Source organism: Chelonia mydas, chromosome 24 (assembly GCF_015237465.2).
Source record: "Chelonia mydas isolate rCheMyd1 chromosome 24, rCheMyd1.pri.v2, whole genome shotgun sequence".
Lineage (NCBI taxonomy): Eukaryota > Metazoa > Chordata > Testudines > Cheloniidae > Chelonia > Chelonia mydas.
This window is the reverse complement of record NC_051264.2, coordinates 14,637,251-14,658,244: the sequence shown is the minus strand read 5'-3', so window position 1 is coordinate 14,658,244 and position 20,994 is coordinate 14,637,251. Positions and strand designations below refer to the sequence as shown.

Here is a 20,994-nt window from a genome sequence, read left to right as displayed (position 1 = left end):
TTGGGATAGAACCTTGCTTAACAGTTCAGTCTGTCCTTTCTGTCACTGTCCCATTCTAGCTTTATCTAGTGCTCCTCTTTGTTCATTTGTTCTTTTTCGTTCCTTTCCTTCTGTAGCTTGCAGGTTCTTCCTTCCTTTTTTCCCCCTCTACCTTTCATGCTCTTTCTTTCCTTCATTTTCTAACGTTTTTCCTCTCCCTTTATTTCTTTCTCTGCCTTTCACACTCTTTTCTCTCTCACTGGTTATTTTTTTTCACTTGCTCTTTTTCCTCACTCCCTTCCCAGCCAAGCAGATTCTCCTCGCGCACAGATTTCGGGGCAGGTTTCCCTCCTGACCCCCGAGTGGATTAAACACGCCCCAGGAGCGTATTATGGGTTACCCAGCAGCTCCACTGACAGGACTACGGCTGGCCCGGGAAGCTGGGAATCTCGTGCCCTGCATCAAACCAAAAACCCGTTGGCATCAAGGGAACAAGATCCGTGGCCGAGACCCAGTTGGATTTTGGGGGCGGCCTTTGATATTTAGAGGAGGGGCAGGGAAGACGTTTCTCGGGCTCAGAGCCACTTTGATCGTCTCCAAGATTCTAGCGCTTTGCAATCGTGCTGGCTACTACATTTGTTCCTCAGTAGGGAGAGCCAGGGCTTAAAGCCGGTTTGTACAGCGGGGAGCAAAAGGGGGGCTGAAAGGGGGGGTCCCAGAGCCAGCAAGGAAATCACAAGGGCTATGAAGATTGATCCACCGTCATTCCTGGAAATCAGTGGCAGTGAGGCACCAAAAAGCCTGGGAAGGTCTGGGCCTGCTGGACGAAAGCTGCTACACCCAGAGATTGCTCGGTCCTCCGCACTCGGTTCTGCGGCCACATTAAGCACAGTCCAGCAAGAGGATGTTTTAACCAGCCGGGCTGTGACTGAGCTGAGGGGAATTAGCAGCCTTGGAAATGACAGTGGGGTCTCGTTGGCTCCCTGGCCGGCAGCATCTTAGCTGTGCCCAGGGGGATTGTTTGATTTGCAGGGTGCTGCGGGGCTTTGTTGGGGCGGTGCCCTGGGGATCAGCCAAAGCCTGTATATGCTATCAGCCAGCGCGGGGCCACGTGCGCCCATGTCCCCCCAACCAGCTGAGGGTACCCCAGACCCCGTCAGCTCCCAGGGGATGGGTAGAGCGCTGGCACCCTCCTTCCCTCCGCAAATCACCCAGGTGGTGGCCGGCTCTGGGACACTCCCAGGGCCCGGTCTGAGGCAGTCAGAGGGATCAGCCTGAGAGGGGCCTCCCGCCCCCCACCGATAGGTGCTGTCTACCCCACTTCCTAGCTGGGGGTCCCCCCCAGCAAAGCTTCTCTCCACTTGGATTTCCAACAGGAAGGGGGAGGGAGTGAGTCTGGGAGCCAGGGCTCCTGGGTTTAGGCCACTCACCTCTCCCTGTTCCATCCCTCAGTTTCTCCATGGAAGAGGGATAAGGACAAAGTTGCCCCCAAACCCCCCGAAAGGCTTCAGAGGTGGTTCTGCCAAGGAGGGGATGGCCGCAGCCAGGGCGGCGAGCTCAGGGGTGGGATCTGAGGGGCTGTTGCTACCTCAGCACAGGAATAAACCCCTGGGTTCAGGTGCCCGGGACAGGGCTGTCTTTACTGGCCCCTAGGGCAGGGCACAAGGGAGGGTGGGATGGTCCAGGCAGAACCACAGGCCAAGCCAGCCTGGAGCAGCCAGACAGAGCTGGTGCCCCCTAGCAGGGGACCATTCCCCACCCACCTGAGCCTGCCAGTCCCTGCCCTGGGGCAGGTCGGAGCTGGCGTCCCCCAGAGGGGAAAGGCCCCATGTCCCAGTCCCCGCCATAGACCTGAATGCGCATTTAGTCAGTTTATTCAGAACAATGGGAATTACAGAATGCCACAAAACCCACGTGGGATCCCCCCCACACCTGACCCCACTCCCCCACCTCCGCTCAGCCCCACCAACCCTCCCACCCCCAGCATCTGGTCACCCCCCCTTACACTGACCACCCACCTTGCGGAAGAGGGGACAGCTGGACTGGGCTAGGCCCCTCAATAACTCCACCCCAGATAGGCGTGTCCCACTCACACTCCTTCCCTAACCCGGGTGTGGCTACCTACAACTGCACCTCCCCAAGCCCCTCCCAGGCAGGACAGGGCCATCAGGCCCAGCTGTGCTGCTGGAGGGTCTTGAGGGCCAGGGTCCAGCGCTCCAGCCACTGCTGCAAGGTGAGGCCCTGGCGGTGCTCCGCCGGCAGGGAGAACTGCCCCGGCTGCTCCCACCTAAACACAGGGACGGGGAGAGAGTGGGGAGCGGGTGAGATGGCTCCTTCCGGCCCCCCGCCCCAGTTCCCCCCCCCCCCCCAGCACAGACACCACCATGTCCACACTTACCCCGTGTGCACAATCTCCCCCCCCACCCCATCATCCCTTATGGCATATGCCCCCCCCCCCCGGCCACTCCCTAGGTACGCCCATTCTCCAGAGTCACCAGACCACCCCCTTCCTTCCTACCCCAACCCCCCCCAATCAGTCCCTCCTGTGCCCCCCCCCCCACTTGGGCAAGCCCTCTTCTTCCTCACAGCCCCAACCTTGGACCCCCTCCCAGCACAGGATGGGCAGGGCCTCCCCCCTCTGGAGAACAAGGCGTCCCATAAACCAGGTGGGCGGGGGCTCCTCACCAGGCGTCGATCGTGGCCTGCACCTCGGGCCAGCGCTCGATGCGGCGCTCGCACTGCTCGGTCACCAGCTGGATCCGCGGCCCCAGGGCTCCGGCCTGCTCCCGGTCGTGGTCCCGCAGGGCCTGCAGCAGGACTGGGGGAAAGAGACACTGGTGAGGCCCGGAGGAGTTATGGCTTGGGGGGGGGTGTTGAGCTGTGCTGGTCGGATGCCATGGTCCTGCCACCCTTCAGGCCGGCTCGTGTGCCAGGAGGGTGCCCCTCGCAGACCCTGGGAAGGGCCCGGAGGCTGGGGGTCGTCCCCCTGGGGAGAGCTCACCTTGCACGTCGGTCCCCTGGCGCTGCTGCAGGCTGGCTAGCGCCTGGCTCTTGTAACCCAGCTGGGCACGCAGGGCCAGCAGCTCCTTCTTCAGCTCAGCCATGTGGGGCAGGAGGTGCTCCGGGGCCTGGGGCAGAGACAGATAGACACAGGGGGTGAGGGGAGACAGGGCCTGCCCCCTCTCCCCCAAGATCACCCCCCAGGGGGCTCTGGGGAGGTTTAATGCAGAATAAACTAGGGGGGTGCTCCTGCCCCACCCCCTTCCCGGGGCCCCCCATCCCATCTCTCCCCAGAAGAGGGTCTCATAGAGGAGGGGTTCACTCCCACCCTGTGGGGAGACATTCCTGCTCCCTGCCCCATTGCTTCACCAAGTGTGCGTCTCACCTTGTAGAGAGGGAAGCCGGCAGCCTGGCACACAGCGAGGAAGGCCCGGTCCAGGACGAGCCCCGTCCGGTCCAGCCGATGGATGGAGAGCTCGTGGGCCGGGACCTGCTGGGACCTGGAGGCGGGGGACGACCGGGTCAGGGCAGCCGAGGATCAGCCCCTGAACCCCTCACCCTCAGGCATCCCCCCTCCCCACCGGGCACCCCAGCCCACAGCCCTCCCGCTCCCCAGGAAGGGCTGGAGGGGCCCCGTCCTGCCGGCATAGTACAGCATTGGTACCCCCGGGAGAGCAGGTACCAGTGTTCCCACAGTATTAATACCCCTGAGAGTATCAATGCTCCTCTCACCGCTATAGGCTACCGACGCTCCTAGAGCATTATCAGCCCAGAAAGTATTAATCCTCCCACCACAGATCTCGGGTACCAATGCTCTCAGAGCATTACCCCCCCCGGAGGGAGTATTCATGCTCCCAGAGTATTAAAGCCCCTGCCCTATTCTCAGGGTATTAGCTCTCCGCCCAGAGAATACGGGGTTTTCATGAGTATTCCCCAGCACCAACGCTCCTGCTCGTCTCCATGCCACGACTGCAGCATTAATACCACTGCCTAAGTACTGATGCTCCTCCCAGAGGACCAGCGCCCCCAGCTTGGGGCAGAGGAGCAGAGTATCGGTACTGCTCTGCGGGCACCTACCTCCCTCCAACCGGCAGATCTCAGGGTGCTTTTCCCAGGGAAGGGGAGGGGGGAGAAAATCCCAGGAATCCTGCATACCGCAAGTCCAGTAGTGCAGGAGGGGGGGCACAGGAACACCCCCCTAAGGCCAAGGGGCGCCCCCCCATATGGGGACCCAGCCCCTGGGGCAGCCCAAGAGGAGACAGTTGGCCCCAGGACCCTGCTCGCTGTAGGGGAGAGCAATCAGACAGAGCAGGAGGGTGGGGGGAGACTCACCCCGGGAGGCTGCGGTGCAGCAGGCAGGGGAGGGCGATGGCCCCCAGCTGCCGGATCTCGCGCTCCACGCCCCCGTGCAGCCGCTGCGACTCCAGGGTCACGTCCTGTTCCGGGCCCAGCAGCTTCCTCTGCACGAAGGCCTGGACCTGAGAGAGAGAGTGGGGGGTTGGGGGAGACCATGCTGGTGCCCCCCCCCCCAGCCCTGGGCCCCACTCCCGCAGCCCTGCCGGTGCCCCTCAGTCCCGACCCACAGCCCCCTGGTATCCCAGCCCTGGACTCCCCCACCCTCTGTCAGTGCCCCTTGATCCCGCCCCTTGTCATGGGAGGGTGTCTCACCTCGGCCTGGTCCTTGCGGAGCTGGGATTTGATGTAGGAGGTGCCTTTGATCAGCGCCCGGACGTGCTGCTGCTTTTCGCGCTGGGGGGGGGGAGAGGGGGGAGAAAGTGTCAGTCCTGGGGCTGCTTCAAGACAGTGTCCCTGCTCCCCCTGGGCCAGTAAGGCACCCCCAGATTCAACCCCGCAATCCCTCCCTTTCCCACAGAAGGAACCCCCCCGACCCCCAACTTGTCCACTCCTTCCTTTCCCTGCCCCCCCCCCCTTCATCCCCAAACCCATATACTCCCCCTAGCATGCACCCCCTCTACTTCCTTCCCCCCAGGCCAGCCAGGTACCCTGTGGATCCCCCTCCAGGAACCCCCCACCCACGGGCACCCTCCCAGCCAACCCCACCTCATCCTCCTGTGTGCCCTACTGCCTCCCCACCCCCCAGGCAGGTCCCACGTCCAGAGGTTGCCCTGCTCAGGCCCCCAGATTCCCCCCCGCGCTTCCCGCACTCACCACCAGGTGGCGGAAGTCCAGGATGCGCTGACGCTTGCTCTGCAAGGCCTGCAGCTCGGCATGGCGGGCACTTGCCTCCTGCTCCAGTTCCTGGCAGCCTCGACGCAGCCCATCCCGCAGCCCTGCCAGCCGCACAGCCCGCAGCTCCAGCTCCAGCACCGCCCTGGGGGCCGGGCGGGACAGGCCAGTTCAGTGGGGGGGCGGGGGGGGGGGAGTCTCCCCAGCAGGGGGTGCTCACCACAGGGCCCCGAGAGCGCAGGGGGACCCCACAGGACAGGGAAGTCTCCCCAGCAGGGAGCGCGCTCCAGGGGGCCCTGACAGAGCCGGGGTACCCCTGGGGTGGGAAGTCCCGCCAGCAGGGAGCGCTCTCCCAGCGGTGGGTGGTCACGAACTGTGCAGGGCTGAGTCCAGGGGGCGGGGTGTCTCCCAGGGCCTGGGGCAGCTACCTGGCGAGGATGGCGTGCTCCGAGCCGTCCGCCAGCAGCCGGTGCATCTCCTGCACGAGGGAGGCAAGCTGCGCCGTGCCGCGCTGCTCCCGGGCCTGTAGGGGGAGCTGCTGCACCCACAGCTCCTCACACCTGCTCCAGCCTTCCTGCAGCCGGGGGAGGGAGCAGGTAAGGAGGGGCCAGGGGACTCTGCCCCCTCCCCCCACTCTATCCCAGCCAGAGATATGGGCCCTGTTGTCCCTGGGACCCCCCAGCACTGAGATACAGCCCCCTCCCCCTGATATATCCCACACTCCAGGAGCCCCAGATGTGGCTCCCTCCCTCCCCCGCTATATATCCTAGCCACTGGGACTGCCCAGTCCCCCCATGCGGCCCTGCCTGCCCCCCCGCATGCCCCCACTCACCTGTATGAGGCCCCGGACTGAGGGCAGGGCTGCTGGCGGCCCCGCCAGGTCTTCCAGGCGGGAGCTCTCGTAGCGGAACCTGCAGGCCAGAGGGCAGAGATACAGGTCCCAGCATTGGTGCCATGGGTCACTGCAGCACCACTGGGGTGACAGGCCCCGGAGCCCCGACTCTGCCCCCATGCAGTACAAGCTGCCACCACCAGGGGGCCAAAGCCCCACAGCACCCCTCTCTCTCGAGCTCTGACTCTGCCCCCACCCCCAAGTACAAGCCACCACCACTGGGGGGCGACAGCTCCCTACAGCACCACACCCCCACACCGTCAGCCCCTTAGCGGTACCCACTTGAGGGCCTCTACGTCGCGGGGAATGTCAATGCGGCTGGTGAGCTCCTGCATCTGCAGGGTGTTCTCCAGGGCCAGGTGCTCCAGGGCTGCCAGGACATGGTTGGGAGGGTGGGAACCCACGATGTCCTGCATGGGCAGAGAGGTGGGAGATGAGCCACAGTGGGCCAGGGACGCTGTATCTTCCCTCACGGCTGGCTCCAATGCCCCAGTGCGGGGCTAGAGGGCGCTGCGCTGCAGGGAGCAGGGCAGGGGGCTCTCCCCTGGCAGTCAGGGCTGCCTCAATGCCCCAGCCCGGCGCTAAGGGGCGCCCAGCTGCCCCTCCCAGAGGTGGCTGCATCCCTGCAGCAGGCGAGCCGTCCCCAGGGTACCTACCCCATTGCTCCTCCCTCCCCCCCGTTACCTCCACCGTGCTCAGCCAGTGCTGGTAGGACGCGTCCAGCAGCTCCTCGCTTGTCCCGCTGCTGAGAGAGAGACACACATGGGGCGGGTCAGAAACAGAGCACGGGGGAAGGGGAGGGCAGGGGAGCTCACAGGGTCTTACGGGAGGGCCCCAGATGTGCTGTGCTCGAAGAGTGACTTCAGGAAGCGGAAGCGCAGCTGGCAGGCCGTCCTCACGTCCCGCTGCGGAGACAGGGACAGACATGCGGACGGGTTACCGGGGTGGGGAAGACACGACGGCCCTCAAGAAAGCTGCAGATCACCAGGATCTACTGGATCCTCCCCCCTTACTGGGATCCAGGCACCAGGCTCAGGGAGATCCCTCAGGATCCCAAGACCTGATTGCCAATGGCCCGACAGACTCTCCCCGGGGCCCGGCACCAGGCTCAGTCCGATTCCCTCCTCCTTCCCAACCAAACCCCATCGCCAGATCCCACAGGGAGATCACCAGAGCCCCATGCTGGCATTCACAGGGCTCAGATTACCGGGTACCCCTTGTCACTAGATCCTGCCTTGGCATCTCCAGATCCCCCCCCATGAGATCCAGGACTGGGATCCCCAGATCACCATCCCCAACTAGCAGAGCGGAGCAGGATTCTCAACTTCCTCTCCCACCGCCCAGGATCTACCCACTATCCTCTCCCCAACTCACCAGTACTTCAGGCTCCAAGCCAGCAAATCCGAGGTCAGGCACCTTCCCTCCCATCGTCAGCTCCACCTTGGCCTTTCTGCAGAGACCAGAGGAGGCTGTGAAAATTGGCGGGGTGGGGTGGGGTGGGGGGCGGGAGAGGAAGGGGGAGCACAGTTCAGGACATCTCCCCCCATCCCCAGCGGGACCCTGCCATGGAGCAAAGGATCCTGAGAGATGCTACCCAGGATGGGCAATCCCTAATGCCACCTGCCATGGGACCCCCTACCAAGGAGCAAAGGATTCTGGGAGCTACTGCCCAGCAGAGATGTCCACCGGATAGTGCTTCAGAAGCAAAGGATTCCGGGGGACGCGACCAGGAGCAGTGGGGACCCCACGCTAAGGACGGAACCACCCCCCACACACCTGCTGATGTCCTTCAGCTGCTCCAGCCACCCCCTCAGCTGTGCTACGCTGCCCTGCAGCTGCTGGCGTTCCTTGGCCAGGCGGGCCGCATAGGCCTTGAGCAGCAGGGAGCGGCGCTGGGCGTCACGGATCCGCTCCTGGGCCGCCTCCAGGGAGACCTCTGCGGGGTGGGAGCAGAAAGAGCATCAGGGAAACCCCACCCCAAGCCCCAGACGATAACTACTAGGCCCCACTCCCCTCCCAGAGCTGGGGATAGAACCCAGGAGTCCTGGCTCCCAGCCTCTCCCCCTCCCTTGCCCCGCTCCCAGAACCCAGGAGTCCTGAGGTGATGGGTGTGAACCCCACAGGTGATTGTCTGGGGAGGGACCATAGGGGGAAAATCAGCAGCCCCAGGGGCCACGGGAACCTTGCGGATGGGGAAGAGACCACGTACCCCCAAGGACGGCAGGGAGGGGGAACAATCCTGCCCCCCCCGCACGAAGAAGCGGGGGGAAATGGATTTGGGCTGCAGGGGGACGATCCCACTGGGTGTTGGGGGAGAACAGATGGGAGGACTGGGGTGGACTTTGTGCCCCCCACCCCCAGAGTGATGGCCTGGGGTAGAGCGCTGGAGGCACAGACTACGCCGCCTCCCAGATCCTTGGGGCTCCCCCCTTACCGTCAGCCATGACCTCGCGCTGGGCTGTCTCTATCTGCAGGTCCAGCTGCTGCAGCTCCCCACGCAGGCGGGCCACGCCCTGGGCAAGCTGCTGGCGCCGCTCCTGCTCTGGTTCCGACCCACTGGGCTTTCCCTGTGGGGAGGGGGAGACACCGACTGCTATAGACCCAGGCATCCTGCTCACCCCACGGCAAGGCCCCTGCTCCACCCTGCAGCACCCCAACCCCAATCCCCCACCCTCATCTCCCAGATCCACAGCTCAGCAACAAGGCACCCACTGTCCCCCACCCTATCCCATGCCATAGGACCCCTCTGCACCACGATCCCACCCGGACTCACTTCCCACCCACTGCTCCCACCCTATTCCACCCCGCAGCACCACCTCATCCTCACCTTGCCCCACGACCCCATCCCCTACCCTGACCCACTCTATCCCACCCCACAGCACCCCGATCCCCTTCCCCGCCCCTCCAAATCCAGATTACCATCCCCTACCGACTCCCCCACCCACCACAGCAACACCCGTCCCGTCCCATCCCACCCACAGCCCTCACCCACACGCCCCATCCACACCTGCCCCATCTCCCATTCAACCAGCAGTCTCCACCGGCCCCCTCACCTCTGCCTCCTCCAGATGCTGGTACCTGAGGCAAGGCCTGAGTAAAGGAGGCTGAACGTGGAGAGTGACAGAGGCCCGGACAGACGGACAGACAAACAGACGTCAGGGAGAGGTTGGAGCCAGCAGGCTTCGAGGTCCAAGGCCAGGAGACAGACACCAGCCAAGGCTCGGCAAGGAAATTAAACCCGCCCCTATAGGGCATAGGGGACACCGGGCTGGATGGGCCCAGGGGCTTGGTCCAGGCAGGGACGGGGCAGGACACTGGGCTGGATGGGCCTCTTGGTGAGAAAGTTGCCCATAGTAACAAGCCCCCACGGCAAAGGGGAACGAGGAAAGGATACCACAGCAAGTTCCCTCGGATCTTCTTCACATTCCTGTGAGGAAAGAGAGAGGGGTGAATCTACTGCAGGAGCAGCAATGGCTCTGGGAAGGGAGGGGGGTCCAGTGGTTAGAGCAGGGGAGGACGGGAGCCAGGACTCCTGGGTTCTACCCCTGGCTCTGGGAGGAGACCTGAAAAGCAGAAGGCCCCCATGTCCGATTCCCCGCTGCTGCCCCCCTGAGCCAGCCAGTCCCCCGCCCTGGGGCCGGGTGGGAGCCAGCGGCCCTTTGAGGGGAAAGGCGCCGCACCCCATTCCTCTCACCTCTGGTGGTGCACATGCCGGGTGACGTATCTCCAGATCTCCGCACACTGGCCTGAGCACATCCTGGGGATACAGAGCAACAGCATCAGCCCCACGGGGACGCGACCGGAAACCCCTACGAGGAGCATGGGTGGCCCTCGGTTGAGGGCCGTATATCCCGCCCACGTCCCTGCCCCAGGGCTGGATACCCCCTTTTCCTTCCCTCCCCCCCACCGGGCCGGGCCCATCCAGGTAACCTCACAAGGCTTGGGGGTAACCTGGCAGGGGGCTGGGAGGCCCTTTTCTGGGGGAGAGCGGAGTGTGTGTGTGTGTGGGGGGCCTCTGGCCCCACAGCTGGGATACAATCAAGGGGCCCTGAATGTGGATGTGGGGGGAGTAGGGCAGGCAGGGAACCCATGGGGAAGAGAAGTCCCAGGTGGGTGTGTGAGGGGGGCTGGGGCAGGAAGGTACCAAGGAGCAGAGGAGGCAAGGGGGGGGCTAAGGGGGGAGGACCACCAGGGGGGCAGGACGCGAGGAGAGAGGGAGGCCGGCCCCCACAGCGGGGACCCCGAAGGAGCAGGGGAAAGGCGGCCGGGGGGAGCCGCAGGAGCCCGCGGACAAGGAGGGAAACGGGAACCCGCGGAACAAAAGGAGACGGGGAGCGGGGGGGGGCAGGAGGCGGAGGGTGCCAGTGCTGGGAAAGGGAGGGGGGGTCCGCGGGGGGCGGGAGCCGGTCCCCGCGCTGGGGGGAGGGGAAGGACCGGGGGGGCGGGAGCCGGGGGGGTCCCCGCGCTGGGGGGCCCGGGGCTCTCACCGGCGGAAGGCCCCGTCGGGGGGCACCTTCCCGGGGGGCAGCCCCATCTCCTGGGCCGCCCAGAGCTTCAGCTCCAGCGCGGGCCCGCCCCGCTCCATGCCGGGACCCGAGCGCCGAGCGCGCCGGCCGCTGCCGCAAGGCCCGCCGGGAGCTGGGGGCGGGGCCTGTCGCTGCTGGGGGGCGGGGCCTGCCGGGGAAGGGGGCGGGGCCTGCCGGCAGCCACAATTGGCTTTTCCCCCCTTCGTGCGGGTCCCGCCGCAGGCCCCAGGGTGGCCCCTCCCCAGTGTGTAACAGCGCCACCTGCAGGCTTCCGGCAGAACGAACAGAAGGCGCAGCTCATGCGCCCTGGGCACTGAATTCCCCCGGGGAAGGTAAAAAAAAAAAAAAAGTGCTTGAGTCGCGTGGGCTGCAGGGGGCGCGAGCAGGCAGCGAGTCTCGACGGGCAAGGCCGGCGTTAGCCCGCCGGTGCCGTCAGCACGCTGCAGCGAAGGGGCCGGCTTCATGCAAATAGAGAGAACCTTTCAGGCGGAGAAACGAGTGACGAGGCGGCCGCGAACAAGCTGGAGGAACGGAGCAGTTTTGAAGCTGAATTTTCAGGCCGGAGGCGGTTGGCTTTGGTTGGTGAGAATGGAGCGGTAAGGCAAAGGCAGTCGGCGTAGATTGGAAGCGCTCAGAGCATGGCGGTGGCGTTCGTGCCGCTCAGCGGCGGCGGTCACCGTCCGGCGGAGAGCTGTGGGAACGGGTGGGCTGCACAACACCCCGAGTAGAGGGTATCGCTTCTCGGCCTTTTGGCTAAGATCAAGTGTAGTATCTGTTCTTATCAGTTTAATATCTGATACGTTCTCTATCTGAGAACTATATATTAAATGGATTTTTGAAACAGGGAGATGGAATAGGAGCTTACTCCATCCACTCCACGCATCGACCCGGTATTGCAGTACTTCCGGGAGCGGTGCACCTCCACCCGGGGAGACTATGGTGGTTCAAAAACAGACTCAGTAAATCTCTTTCTTTTTTAATTTTCAATTATTCAATTCTTCGGTTTGTTTGCGGGGAACGGTGGGTTGTATTAAGGGTCCGCTGCAATTCTGTCAGCGGGGAGGCGGGAGGAGCTTTTTGTGGTACTGGAGAATTATTTAAAAAGCTGGGACTCTGCTGTGCGCGGGGAGTGCTTTTAACAGGAGGAGGCGTGAATAGGGGTTTATCAGGGAGATACTTCTTTATAGACACGTGACCTTCAATATTATAAAAAATAACCGCATTATGATTGGATAGACAGGTGGTATTCTTCTCCCCCCCCAACAGATGGTCTATGTGTTTTGATTTGTAAGCTCAAGTGAAGGCAGTAGGTGTGGGCCTGCACCCAGCACGCAGGGGCCCCAATCCTCTGTAACAGAAGTTCAAAACACTCATATTTAACTTCTGGTTCCTAGGATGTGGCTTGGGACAGGACGCTTCAGGTGGCTGCCCCTTTCAAAGTGCTCTGCAGAGCAAAGATTAAACTGTTTACCTCCTCTCCCAGGAGAGCTCATTATGCAGTGTTTGTGACATGCTTTACAGCTGTGAAGTGCTCAGCCTTACTCTTCTGTGAAAGGTTTCAGAGGGGCAGCCCTGTGAGTCTGTATCAGCAAAAACAACGAGGAGTCAACGAGAAACTGCAGCGCTGGAATTAATTTGCAAACCTGACACCATCAAATTAGGCCTGAATAGAGACTGGGAGCGACTGGCTCACTACAACAAGTAATTTCCCCTCTGTTGATAGTCACACCTGCTTGTCAACTGTTGGGAATTGGCCTCGTGAGCCCTGACCCGCCCCCCAACTTGGTAAGGCAACTCCCATCTTTTCATGTGCTGTATATTTATACCCGCTTACTGTACCTATCACTCCATGCATCTGAGTTATATGTGAGTTATAGCCCACAAAAGCTTATGCCCAAATAAATGTTTTCGTCTCTAAGGTGCCACAAGGACTCCTCCTTGTTTCTTCTGTGAAAGGCTGGTTTGTGGCAACGGTTTGTGGAGACGCTACCTATGCCACTGAAAGAGCTTCTCCCGTCAGCCTAGGTAGCGTCTCCACCAAATGCTTCAGTGGCCCAGCTGCAGCGCTGTAAGTGTGAGCACCTGGCTGGGAGAAATCCATTGCCAAGCTATCTCCCTAGGAGAAACCAGTCTACACCCGGGGGGGCTGGGGGGCGATGGGGCTAGGTCAATAGAATGTGTCACTCAGGGAATGCATTTTATACCCACATACATTGGAAGCGTAGACCAGGGCTCAGTGAGAGAGTTGTTTCCCCCTCCCTTGCAGTTTTTTGTTTTTCCACCAAGCTGTGAGAGAGAACTGCCGAAATGAAGTGAGCTCTGGAGAGGGAGCAGAGCTGGCTGTTGTGACCCACAAAGGCTGCCGTCTAAAGGCTTGTCTACATGGGGGAATTGACTGGCCTCCTAGAAGCAGAGTAACCACTGCGCTGTAGCTCTTCCAGCGTAACCCCCCGACACGGACGCTCTGTTCCAACTAAAAGCAGCTTTATTCCCCAAAATTACTACTCCGCTTCCAAAGCTATTCCACTCTGGCCATGGCAGGAACTATTCCCATGTAGACAAGCACCTGCATCTGCAGGGCTCCCACGCGACAGAGTTGATAGCTTGGGCGTGTTCATTGGTGCCCCCTTAGAGGAAGAAACTGCTGAGGGCAGTGTTGTATTCTCCCTCTCTCCAGCCATCAGGCCTGCACGCCAACATAGTCCAACACGTTATTTGGCTCTGTACAGGGGAAAATGGATAAAATTCTACGGCCTGTGTTAAACAGGAGGCCAGATCAAATGATCCCATTGTCCCTGCTGCCCTTAAAATCTAGGAATCCATTGTTGCAGCTTTACCTAGTCTTGAGAGGCAGCGAAAGGAAGGGAGGGAAAGGCAAAGGAACCTTTGAGATGACAGCCCCTCCCCAATAAATGGCACGTTTTCAATACTTAAATATCAAACTGGGAACCCCCAGAGTCTCAACAGTCTCGGTCTCTTCTCCGCAGAGCTAGAGCGGACCTGCCCCTCAGAAGCTCTTTGGATTCTAATCTCCGCAGAGACCGATTTATATTCAGAGCGCAGGAACAGGGATAAGCAGCTCTCCAGCGCATCACCCGATAAGGCAGTGGAAACTGAACCGGACTTCCCCGTAACAGAAAAGAGATCTTCTCATGCACGCTCCACAAAAAGTCACAGGAGATAGGAACAAACAACTGGAAGAATTGCCGTTGTGAAAAATATGCACCTTTCTGGATGTACTGAGCTCTGCTCTGCCAGGGAGACTGAATAGGAGCTTGCTCCGTCCACGCCACAGGTCGACCTGGTATTGCGGTACCTCCGGGAACGCTGCACCTCCCCTCGGGGAAACTACCAGTGGGGAAGGGGGGGAGTGGGGAGAGAAGAGAAAAAAAAAAAAAAGCTGAGCTGTGTGTTGGCTTAGGGTGCGGTGTCCCTCTTTGTAAGACGCAGAGCTGATGTGGGGCGCCGGCCTGTGATTTAGGAGATCTGGGTGCAATTCCCTGCTCCACCAGAGACTCCCTTTGTTACCTTCGGTAAGTCGCATAGCTTCCCCGTGCCTCAGTTCCCCACCTGTCCGGAGGGAACAACAGCCATGCCCTGCAGATTGCGAGGGGCTCAAATACTATTGTAATGGGGGTCCACTCAGGACCGAAGACAGGAGCTAGATCCTGTTCCATCTCACGGAGCCGGACTGATACCAGACGACTGGTTGAAAAGCACTACTGAGAAGGGAAGTATTCTCACACTTGCAGAGTCTGAAAGACCAGCTTTGTTCTAAGCGCAGATGTTAATTTTAGATTACTGCATCTTCCCCTCCCAGAGTCAGTGGGGGACAAGGAGCTCCTTGGCACCAAGGATTCAAGATCTACAACAAAGACTAAAGGCAGGAAAGAGGTAGACGAGCAAAGTTACGGGGTTGGAGTCTTTATTATTATTAATATTAATAGCACAGTAGCACCTGGGAAGCCAGCTGAGGTTACAGATCCATTGTGTCAGGCCCAGCACAGACGTAGCTTGAGAAGCAGCCTTTGCTCCACAGACCTCAGTCTGTTCCCCCCGCTCCTTTGAGAGGGGCAGGGGGCCATAAAACTAGAGATCAGACTTCTCCAGAAAATTAGAAAAATTAGGTGAGTAACACCTTCTGCACTGGTAGGGGGGGCAAATGCTGTGGTGATCCTATTGTATAGTTATGCAGGGCACCGGCACCCACCAGTCACTGATCTTTTACCTAAGAACAAAATAGTTCAGTTGTCCCCTAAACAGAACAAACCCTCCGAAACCCAAACGTGTGGGTCCCGCTCCCACTTAGGTTCAGAGAACAACTCGAAGAGCCTTTACTGAGCTTTGCGTGCAGTTGAGCGGCTTTCAGACATTCCTTGCTACCCGCTAATAATATCTGAGAAGCGAAACCAGTCAGTCCTCTGGCTTCTCTGCAGCTGAATAGCCACAGAGGGCTCTCAGGTCCCTTTCCTCCAAGCTGCCTCTTTGACTTTACACAGAAACAATAAAAAGGGGTTGCCTGCAATTCCACTATCCCCGTCTCCAACTGTGGCCAGTACCAGCTGTTTGACAGAAAGGTGGGAGAAGCCCCAGAATGGGCAGCGGTGGAACCAGCTGCCCACAGGTAAGTTTCTCCCCCTCCCCCCAACCCCATTACTCAGGTCTACACAGAAGCGTTCCATTTCATAACCTGCAAAAACGTCCCTCTGACCAACAAGAACGCTCTCCTTATTTTACAGATACACTCAAAGGCCTTGATCCTGCAAGGTGCCAAGAGCCCTGACATTCTCCAAAACCCACTGGTGCCACCCCACCCGCTCCCCTTTGGACAAGCAAGTACACGCAGAGGACAGTGTTTGCCGATGCTTGGAACCCTACAGACATAGGAACCCCTCGAGACATAGAGGAAACCCACGGATCACCACACCTATCTTCACAGATCCAGAAATCACCCCAAACACACCAAGCAATCTGTTGTCTACTGGCGGGCACTCAGATCCCACAGAATACGCTCTGAGGGACAGGCGCCTTAACACGCTCAAAACCGCCTTCGCCAAAGGGGGACACCCCACCAGAGAAGTACATCGCATCGTGGAATGGGCCACCCAGATACACCAAGGAAACGTGCTTCAATACAGAAATAAAACCCCCACCGACCGCACACCCCTAGTGGTCACCTACCACACCCTACGCTGCAACCCATAGGGGGTATCAAACAACTAAAACCCAACAAATCTTTCCTGAAGCCCCACTTCTGGCCTTCAGAACAACCCCTAATCTCTCCAAGCTCATCATCAGAAGCGAGCTCCCCACAGACCAGGACACACCAACTCACAGCAGCACCAGACGCAAAACCTGCAGACACATCTCCACTGCTACAACGACCAACACACTCCACAACACGCCTTTCGAGATCCACGGGTCCTACACGTGCCAATCACAACATGTGGTTTACCTCATCCAGTGCACCAAATGCCCCAACAACAACTATGGGGGTGAAACCAGAGAATCACTATGCTCACAGACGAACAGGAAAACGATAAGACAAGACCACCGCGTCATCTGTGGGTGAGCACTTCTCACAGAGCAATCACTCTTGTCTGTGATCCATCAGCCCTCATCCTCAAAGGAAACCTGCACAACACTTTCAAAAAGACAGGCCTGGGAGTTGAAATTCAGAACTTTGCTAGACACTAAAAATCCCGGACAGAATAAAGGTACTGGGTTGACGGTTTATTTACAACAATCTGGAAACCACTAACCACCTCCCCCAACTGCTTTCCCCTCGGCCCCTTTACTTTCTTTCCTGTGACTGGAGGAGCGTTAACAGGCCACTTCACCTCAAAAAAGCGTCCCTTGAAATGTGTTAACTACGCTAAACAAGCTATTCCTCCTTCTGCTTAGCAAGCGGTGAAACGCTGAGGCTTTGTCTACGCTTTTCAGAGTAACAGCCCTGTTATTGTCTTTCTGGGGTGTTAAAACACCAACACAAAAACCCCACCCGCAGGCCCCAAACACAGAAGTTTAACTAGGAAAAGCGCCCGCGTGAGCAGCGCTCTGTGTGCAGGGAGCCGCCGCTGCTCCTGGGGGGTGGCACTGTTTTGTCTGCGGGAGAGCTCTCTCCCGCAGACAAACCGCAGCTACACTGCGCGCCTTTTAGCCGCAGGGCGGTGGCGGGTTTGTCACGCCCCTGAGCAACGCAGCGATGCCGATGTAAGTCCGTAGCGTGCACCTGGCCCGACTCCGGTTTACTTTTGCCAAGGCGAAACACACTGTTGGCACGAACCATTTATTCTCGGCACACTTCTCTCTGCCCGCCCCTCCCCCCAAAAAGGAAACCTAAAGCACCCAAAGGAAGGGGTAACACTAGCCATAAATGAGACAGACACACATGAGCTTAACAACCAAGAGACACACCCCACCAGCTACAGCCAGAACAGTCCCCTTTCCACACATCTCTGTGGGCACTCACCGGGGTCATCATCTTCCAGAGCTCCTGCCGCCACTCCCCCGCTGCCAAAGACTGACTGACCTCGCCCACGGGGAGAAACCCAACGTAAACAGTGCCCCAGGCGCCTCCCCTTTCCCCACCATCTCTCGGGAGGCCCCGACAGCCATAACGTAGAGGTAGCGGGGACAGACCAGCTCCTTTCCAGGACACCACCAACAGGAGGAGGAACTGGGACCCGGGTCCTTGGGCACGTTATGCCTGTAGTTAAGCAGAACGGGTCTTGGCCGTGGATCTGAAGACAGCGGATTTACATCATACCCATGATCCACGTGCGACTGAAAAAAATACGCACGTGTATAAAAGTTACGGGGGAGGGGGGCCGTGTAACTGCTGGCTTCATTTTAAGTGGGAGAAAAGGAGGGTCTGGTAGGCAGGGTACTGAACTGAGCCTGGAAAGTCACTGGTTCTATTCCTAACTCAACCACAAAGGCCCAGATCTGACCTCGAAGGCGTTTAGATGCTTAACTCCCACTGATTTCCATGCGAGTTAAGTGCCTAAATACCTTTAAGAATCTGGGCCCAGTTCCCGCGGTGACCCTGGGCTAGTCATTTAATTTCCCAGGGCCCCGATCAACGAACACCACCGCTTCCCTCCTTCACAAGCATGGCGGGGATAGACTCAGGAGGTGCACAGAGACTGCAGTGGTGGGGGCCAGATAAGTACCTCGACCGATTGCGGTTTACCTGGATTCCTTATGGCAGTCCCAGGATGACAGACAACCCAGGAGCTGGGGTCAGGGAACAGGGTTTATTCCCTTATTCGCCTTCACGTCGGAAGGAAAACGGAGCGAATTCTGAGCCCCTCGAGTCACACCGGAGTCAGGTCCAGCCTCCCCGATCTCTGCAGCTGCGCCGCGGGAGCCCTTCAGCCCGGCCCCTCAGCGGAGCGGCTCTCCCGCCGCTGCCCTTAATCCACCTCCCCGAGCGATGCCAGGAGAGGTGATGCGGGGGGAGGGCGCGGGACGGGATTTACGGTCAGGTGCCCCCCCCTCACAGATTTCTGCCAGGGTTTGCTGGCACCGCTTGGCCACATGCTCCCCCCAGCAGCCAGAGCCTCCGAGCTGCGCCCCCCACATAGGAGCAACAGCGGCTGCTTTCTCGGGGGGCGGGGGGGGTTTGAAAGAATCTGCGAGCCAAACTTTTCCATTTTCTCCCCCCCCGGCGCATGGGCAGGTCCGGGCGGCAGGTAGCGAGAGGCGCGCGCTCCACGCGTGTCTCCCCCCGGGAAGCGGGTCCCGTGGCAGCTGTGAACTCACCTACCTCCCGCTCCGCAGGGGGAATTCAAAGGGCCAAAGCGGCTCCCCGGGACCGAGCCCCGGGCCGGGACCCCGCGGCCAGGCTCTGTCCCTGCAGCGCAGAGCGAGTCTCTCGCCGGAGACAGCGGGGTCCGGTCAGCCAGAGCCCGGGCACCCACTGCGGGGCGGGGCCTCCTCCCAGGGAGAGTAGCCCGGGGCTCAGCCAGCTGGCGGGGGGGCGGGTTCAGAGGGCGGGGAGCCCGGGGCTGAGCCAGCTGGCGGGGGGGCGGGTTCAGAGGGCGGGGAGCCCGGGGCTGAGCCAGCTGGCGGGGGAGGGGGCGGGTTCAGAGGGCGGGGAGCCCGGGGCTCAGCCAGCTGGCGGGGGAGGGGGGCGGGTTCAGAGGGCGGGGAGCCCGGGGCTCAGCCAGCTGGCGGGGGAGGGGGGCGGGTTCAGAGGGCGGGGAGCCCGGGGCTCAGCCAGCTGGCGGGGGAGGGGGGGCGGGTTCAGAGGGCGGGGAGCCCGGGGCTCAGCCAGCTGGCGGGGGGGGCGGGTTCAGAGGGCGGGGAGCCCGGGGCTGAGCCAGCTGGCGGGGGAGGGGGGCGGGTTCAGATGGCGGGGAGCCCGGGGTTCAGCCACCTGGCGGGGGAGGGGGGCGGGTTCAGAGGGCGGGGAGCCCGGGGCTCAGCCACCTGGCGGGGGACGGGGGCGGGTTCAGAGGGCGGGGAGCCCGGGGCTCAGCCAGCTGGCGGGGGAGGGGGGCGGGTTCAGAGGGCGGGGAGCCCGGGGCTCAGCCAGCTGGCGGGGGAGGGGGGCGGGTTCAGAGGGCGGGGAGCCCGGGGCTCAGCCAGCTGGCGGGGGAGGGGGGCGGGTTCAGAGGGCGGGGAGCCCGGGGCTCAGGCAGGTGGCGGGGGACGGGGGCGGGTTCAGAGGGCGGGGAGCCCGGGGCTCAGCCACCTGGCGGGGGACGGGGGCGGGTTCAGAGGGAGGGGAGCCCGGGGCTCAGCCAGCTGGCGGGGGAGGGGGGCGGGTTCAGAGGGCGGGGAGCCCGGGGCTCAGCCAGCTGGCGGGGGAGGGGGGCGGGTTCAGAGGGCGGGGAGCCCGGGGCTCAGGCAGCTGGCGGGGGAAGGGGCGGGTTCAGAGGGCGGGGAGCCCGGGGTTCAGCCGCTCGGGGCAGCGGATTAATCGGTCTGACCCCTCCCTGCGCTCCCCTCCCCTCGCTGCGCACGGGGCGTAGCAAGCCCCGCAGGACCCCACTCGCCCCCGCCTCCCCCTGGTTCCAAAGGCGTGGCCGGGTTCGCGATCTCGTGTGTTCTGTTCCGCCCCTCCGCCGCCGGGACCAATAGGAGCTCAGCCTGCCTCCGGCTCGAAAAGGGGGCGGGGATACCACCGGGTTTGGCCAGGTCCGCGCCCGTGAAGGCGCTGTCGGCACCTACTGCGCGTGCGCTGCTCCCGCCAGGGGGGCCAGCCGGCGGCAGCCAAGGGACTGGGGAGACGCCGGTTCGGGGCTGCACAGGGGACACTGGTGGGCGGCAGTTGGCTCTGTGCACGGTGACCCTCTATCTAGGGAAAACTAAGGACCCCACCCTCCGTCTGCGGCGAAGCGGTGGGACTCTCTGCGTGGGGACGCTACAGGTACTAGTGTGTAGGGGCTGGGGCGGGCTGAGAATCCCTCTGTAGGGGAAAGCGTGGGTGCTTCAGGCCCACCCAGGCTGTCAGGGAGGGTTCTGAGCAAGGTCATCTGCAAGTGCCCAGGAATAGTGGGACCGGGGTGGGTGAGAATCCGTCTATGGGATGGGGGACGAGACCTCTCCCTAGGGTCAACAGAAGAGATCCTTGCAGAGGAGAAGAGGCCCCCATTCGCTGTTCGTTTTCCCCCACGCTGTCTCTCACCCAGAGTCCAGTCTCCCTCCGCTGCCGGGCAGCATCGTGTCCTGCGCTGTCCAGCCTTCGGCCAAGGGGCTCAGAACATCCGGGCTTCTTTCTCCACCGTGCAGGAGGCTCTCTCTTTCTTGGGCCAGCACCGCCACCTGGGCTCTGCCCTGTCTGGGGCCAGTGCGGTCACTGCCCCACAGAGCTCCACGCCCTACTGGAGGCCAGAGAATAGCCATCGAGGCAGGGAGGGAACGGGGCCTCTGTGCACAATGGTGCAGAGCCCACAGCTGGGATCCTAAATCTGCAGGTACTTGGGAAGTAATAAGATAGTAGTGGCACTGATGTTTGGGCAGACAGGACCATGTCCTGAGCTCTCCCCTTCCACACTGTTCATCACTTCAGTTGGTATTATCAAGCGACTGCAAGCTCGAAGGTTCCAAGCCAGCAGGTATTTCAAGCAACTCCAAGTTCAAGGTGTGTCTGGACATTATTTCCAGGCTGCATTTCAGTATTGAAAACTTCTTGTTTAAGAGTCTGGGACAATGTACACTCCAGAAAAGAATCAACTGGACAAATGCATTAAATTGGACACTGGAGTTACACCGGGACAAAACCGCACAGTCACCACTGAACTGAACTAACCTGATCAAGCAAAACTAGAACCTTTCACAAGAGTTGGTAGAAGAGCAGTTTGCTGCTATTTCTGTAAAAAAGCCAAAGTAGCAATTTAAAAAATAAATTACATCAATTTGGTCCTGCAAATAGTCATCATTTTCTATAGTCTAGAAACA

The 20,994-nt window shown here is 60.9% G+C and overlaps 1 protein-coding gene, 1 long non-coding RNA gene and 1 other non-coding gene across 5 annotated transcripts; 2 read left to right on the top strand and 1 right to left on the bottom strand.

The window, feature by feature from the left end:
* Positions 1 to 1,840: 1,840 nt before the first annotated feature.
* LOC119564174 (HAUS augmin-like complex subunit 5) lies at positions 1,841 to 18,540 on the bottom strand. Of its 3 annotated transcripts, none has more exons than XM_037883187.2 (19): positions 10,546 to 10,746; positions 9,753 to 9,815; positions 9,453 to 9,485; positions 9,112 to 9,136; positions 8,493 to 8,625; positions 7,835 to 7,994; positions 7,433 to 7,508; positions 6,884 to 6,963; positions 6,743 to 6,803; positions 6,341 to 6,468; positions 5,999 to 6,077; positions 5,595 to 5,740; positions 5,149 to 5,311; positions 4,648 to 4,728; positions 4,312 to 4,457; positions 3,365 to 3,479; positions 2,981 to 3,107; positions 2,665 to 2,797; positions 1,841 to 2,266 (listed from the first exon to the last, which is right to left on the bottom strand). In XM_037883187.2, the coding sequence occupies exons 1-19, from the start codon at positions 10,641 to 10,643 to the stop codon at positions 2,146 to 2,148; spliced, it is 1,968 nt and encodes a 655-aa protein (XP_037739115.1). In that variant the 5' UTR covers positions 10,644 to 10,746; the 3' UTR covers positions 1,841 to 2,145. The 3 variants fall into 3 exon arrangements, with proteins under 3 accessions (XP_037739115.1, XP_037739118.1, XP_037739120.1); XM_037883190.2 differs by lacking the exon at positions 10,546 to 10,746 and adding an exon at positions 18,356 to 18,540 and having other exon boundaries at positions 1,843 to 2,266; XM_037883192.2 differs by lacking the exons at positions 9,453 to 9,485; positions 9,753 to 9,815; positions 10,546 to 10,746 and having other exon boundaries at positions 1,843 to 2,266; positions 9,066 to 9,445.
* Positions 10,819 to 16,223, top strand: LOC119564176. Its single transcript, XR_006287316.1, has 4 exons — positions 10,819 to 11,180; positions 12,068 to 12,369; positions 14,405 to 15,208; positions 15,324 to 16,223. It is a non-coding gene; the product is annotated as an uncharacterized LOC119564176 (long non-coding RNA).
* LOC119564281 lies at positions 11,318 to 11,508 on the top strand. Its single transcript, XR_005223078.1, has one exon. It is a non-coding gene; the product is annotated as a U2 spliceosomal RNA (small nuclear RNA).
* Positions 18,541 to 20,994: the final 2,454 nt, after the last annotated feature.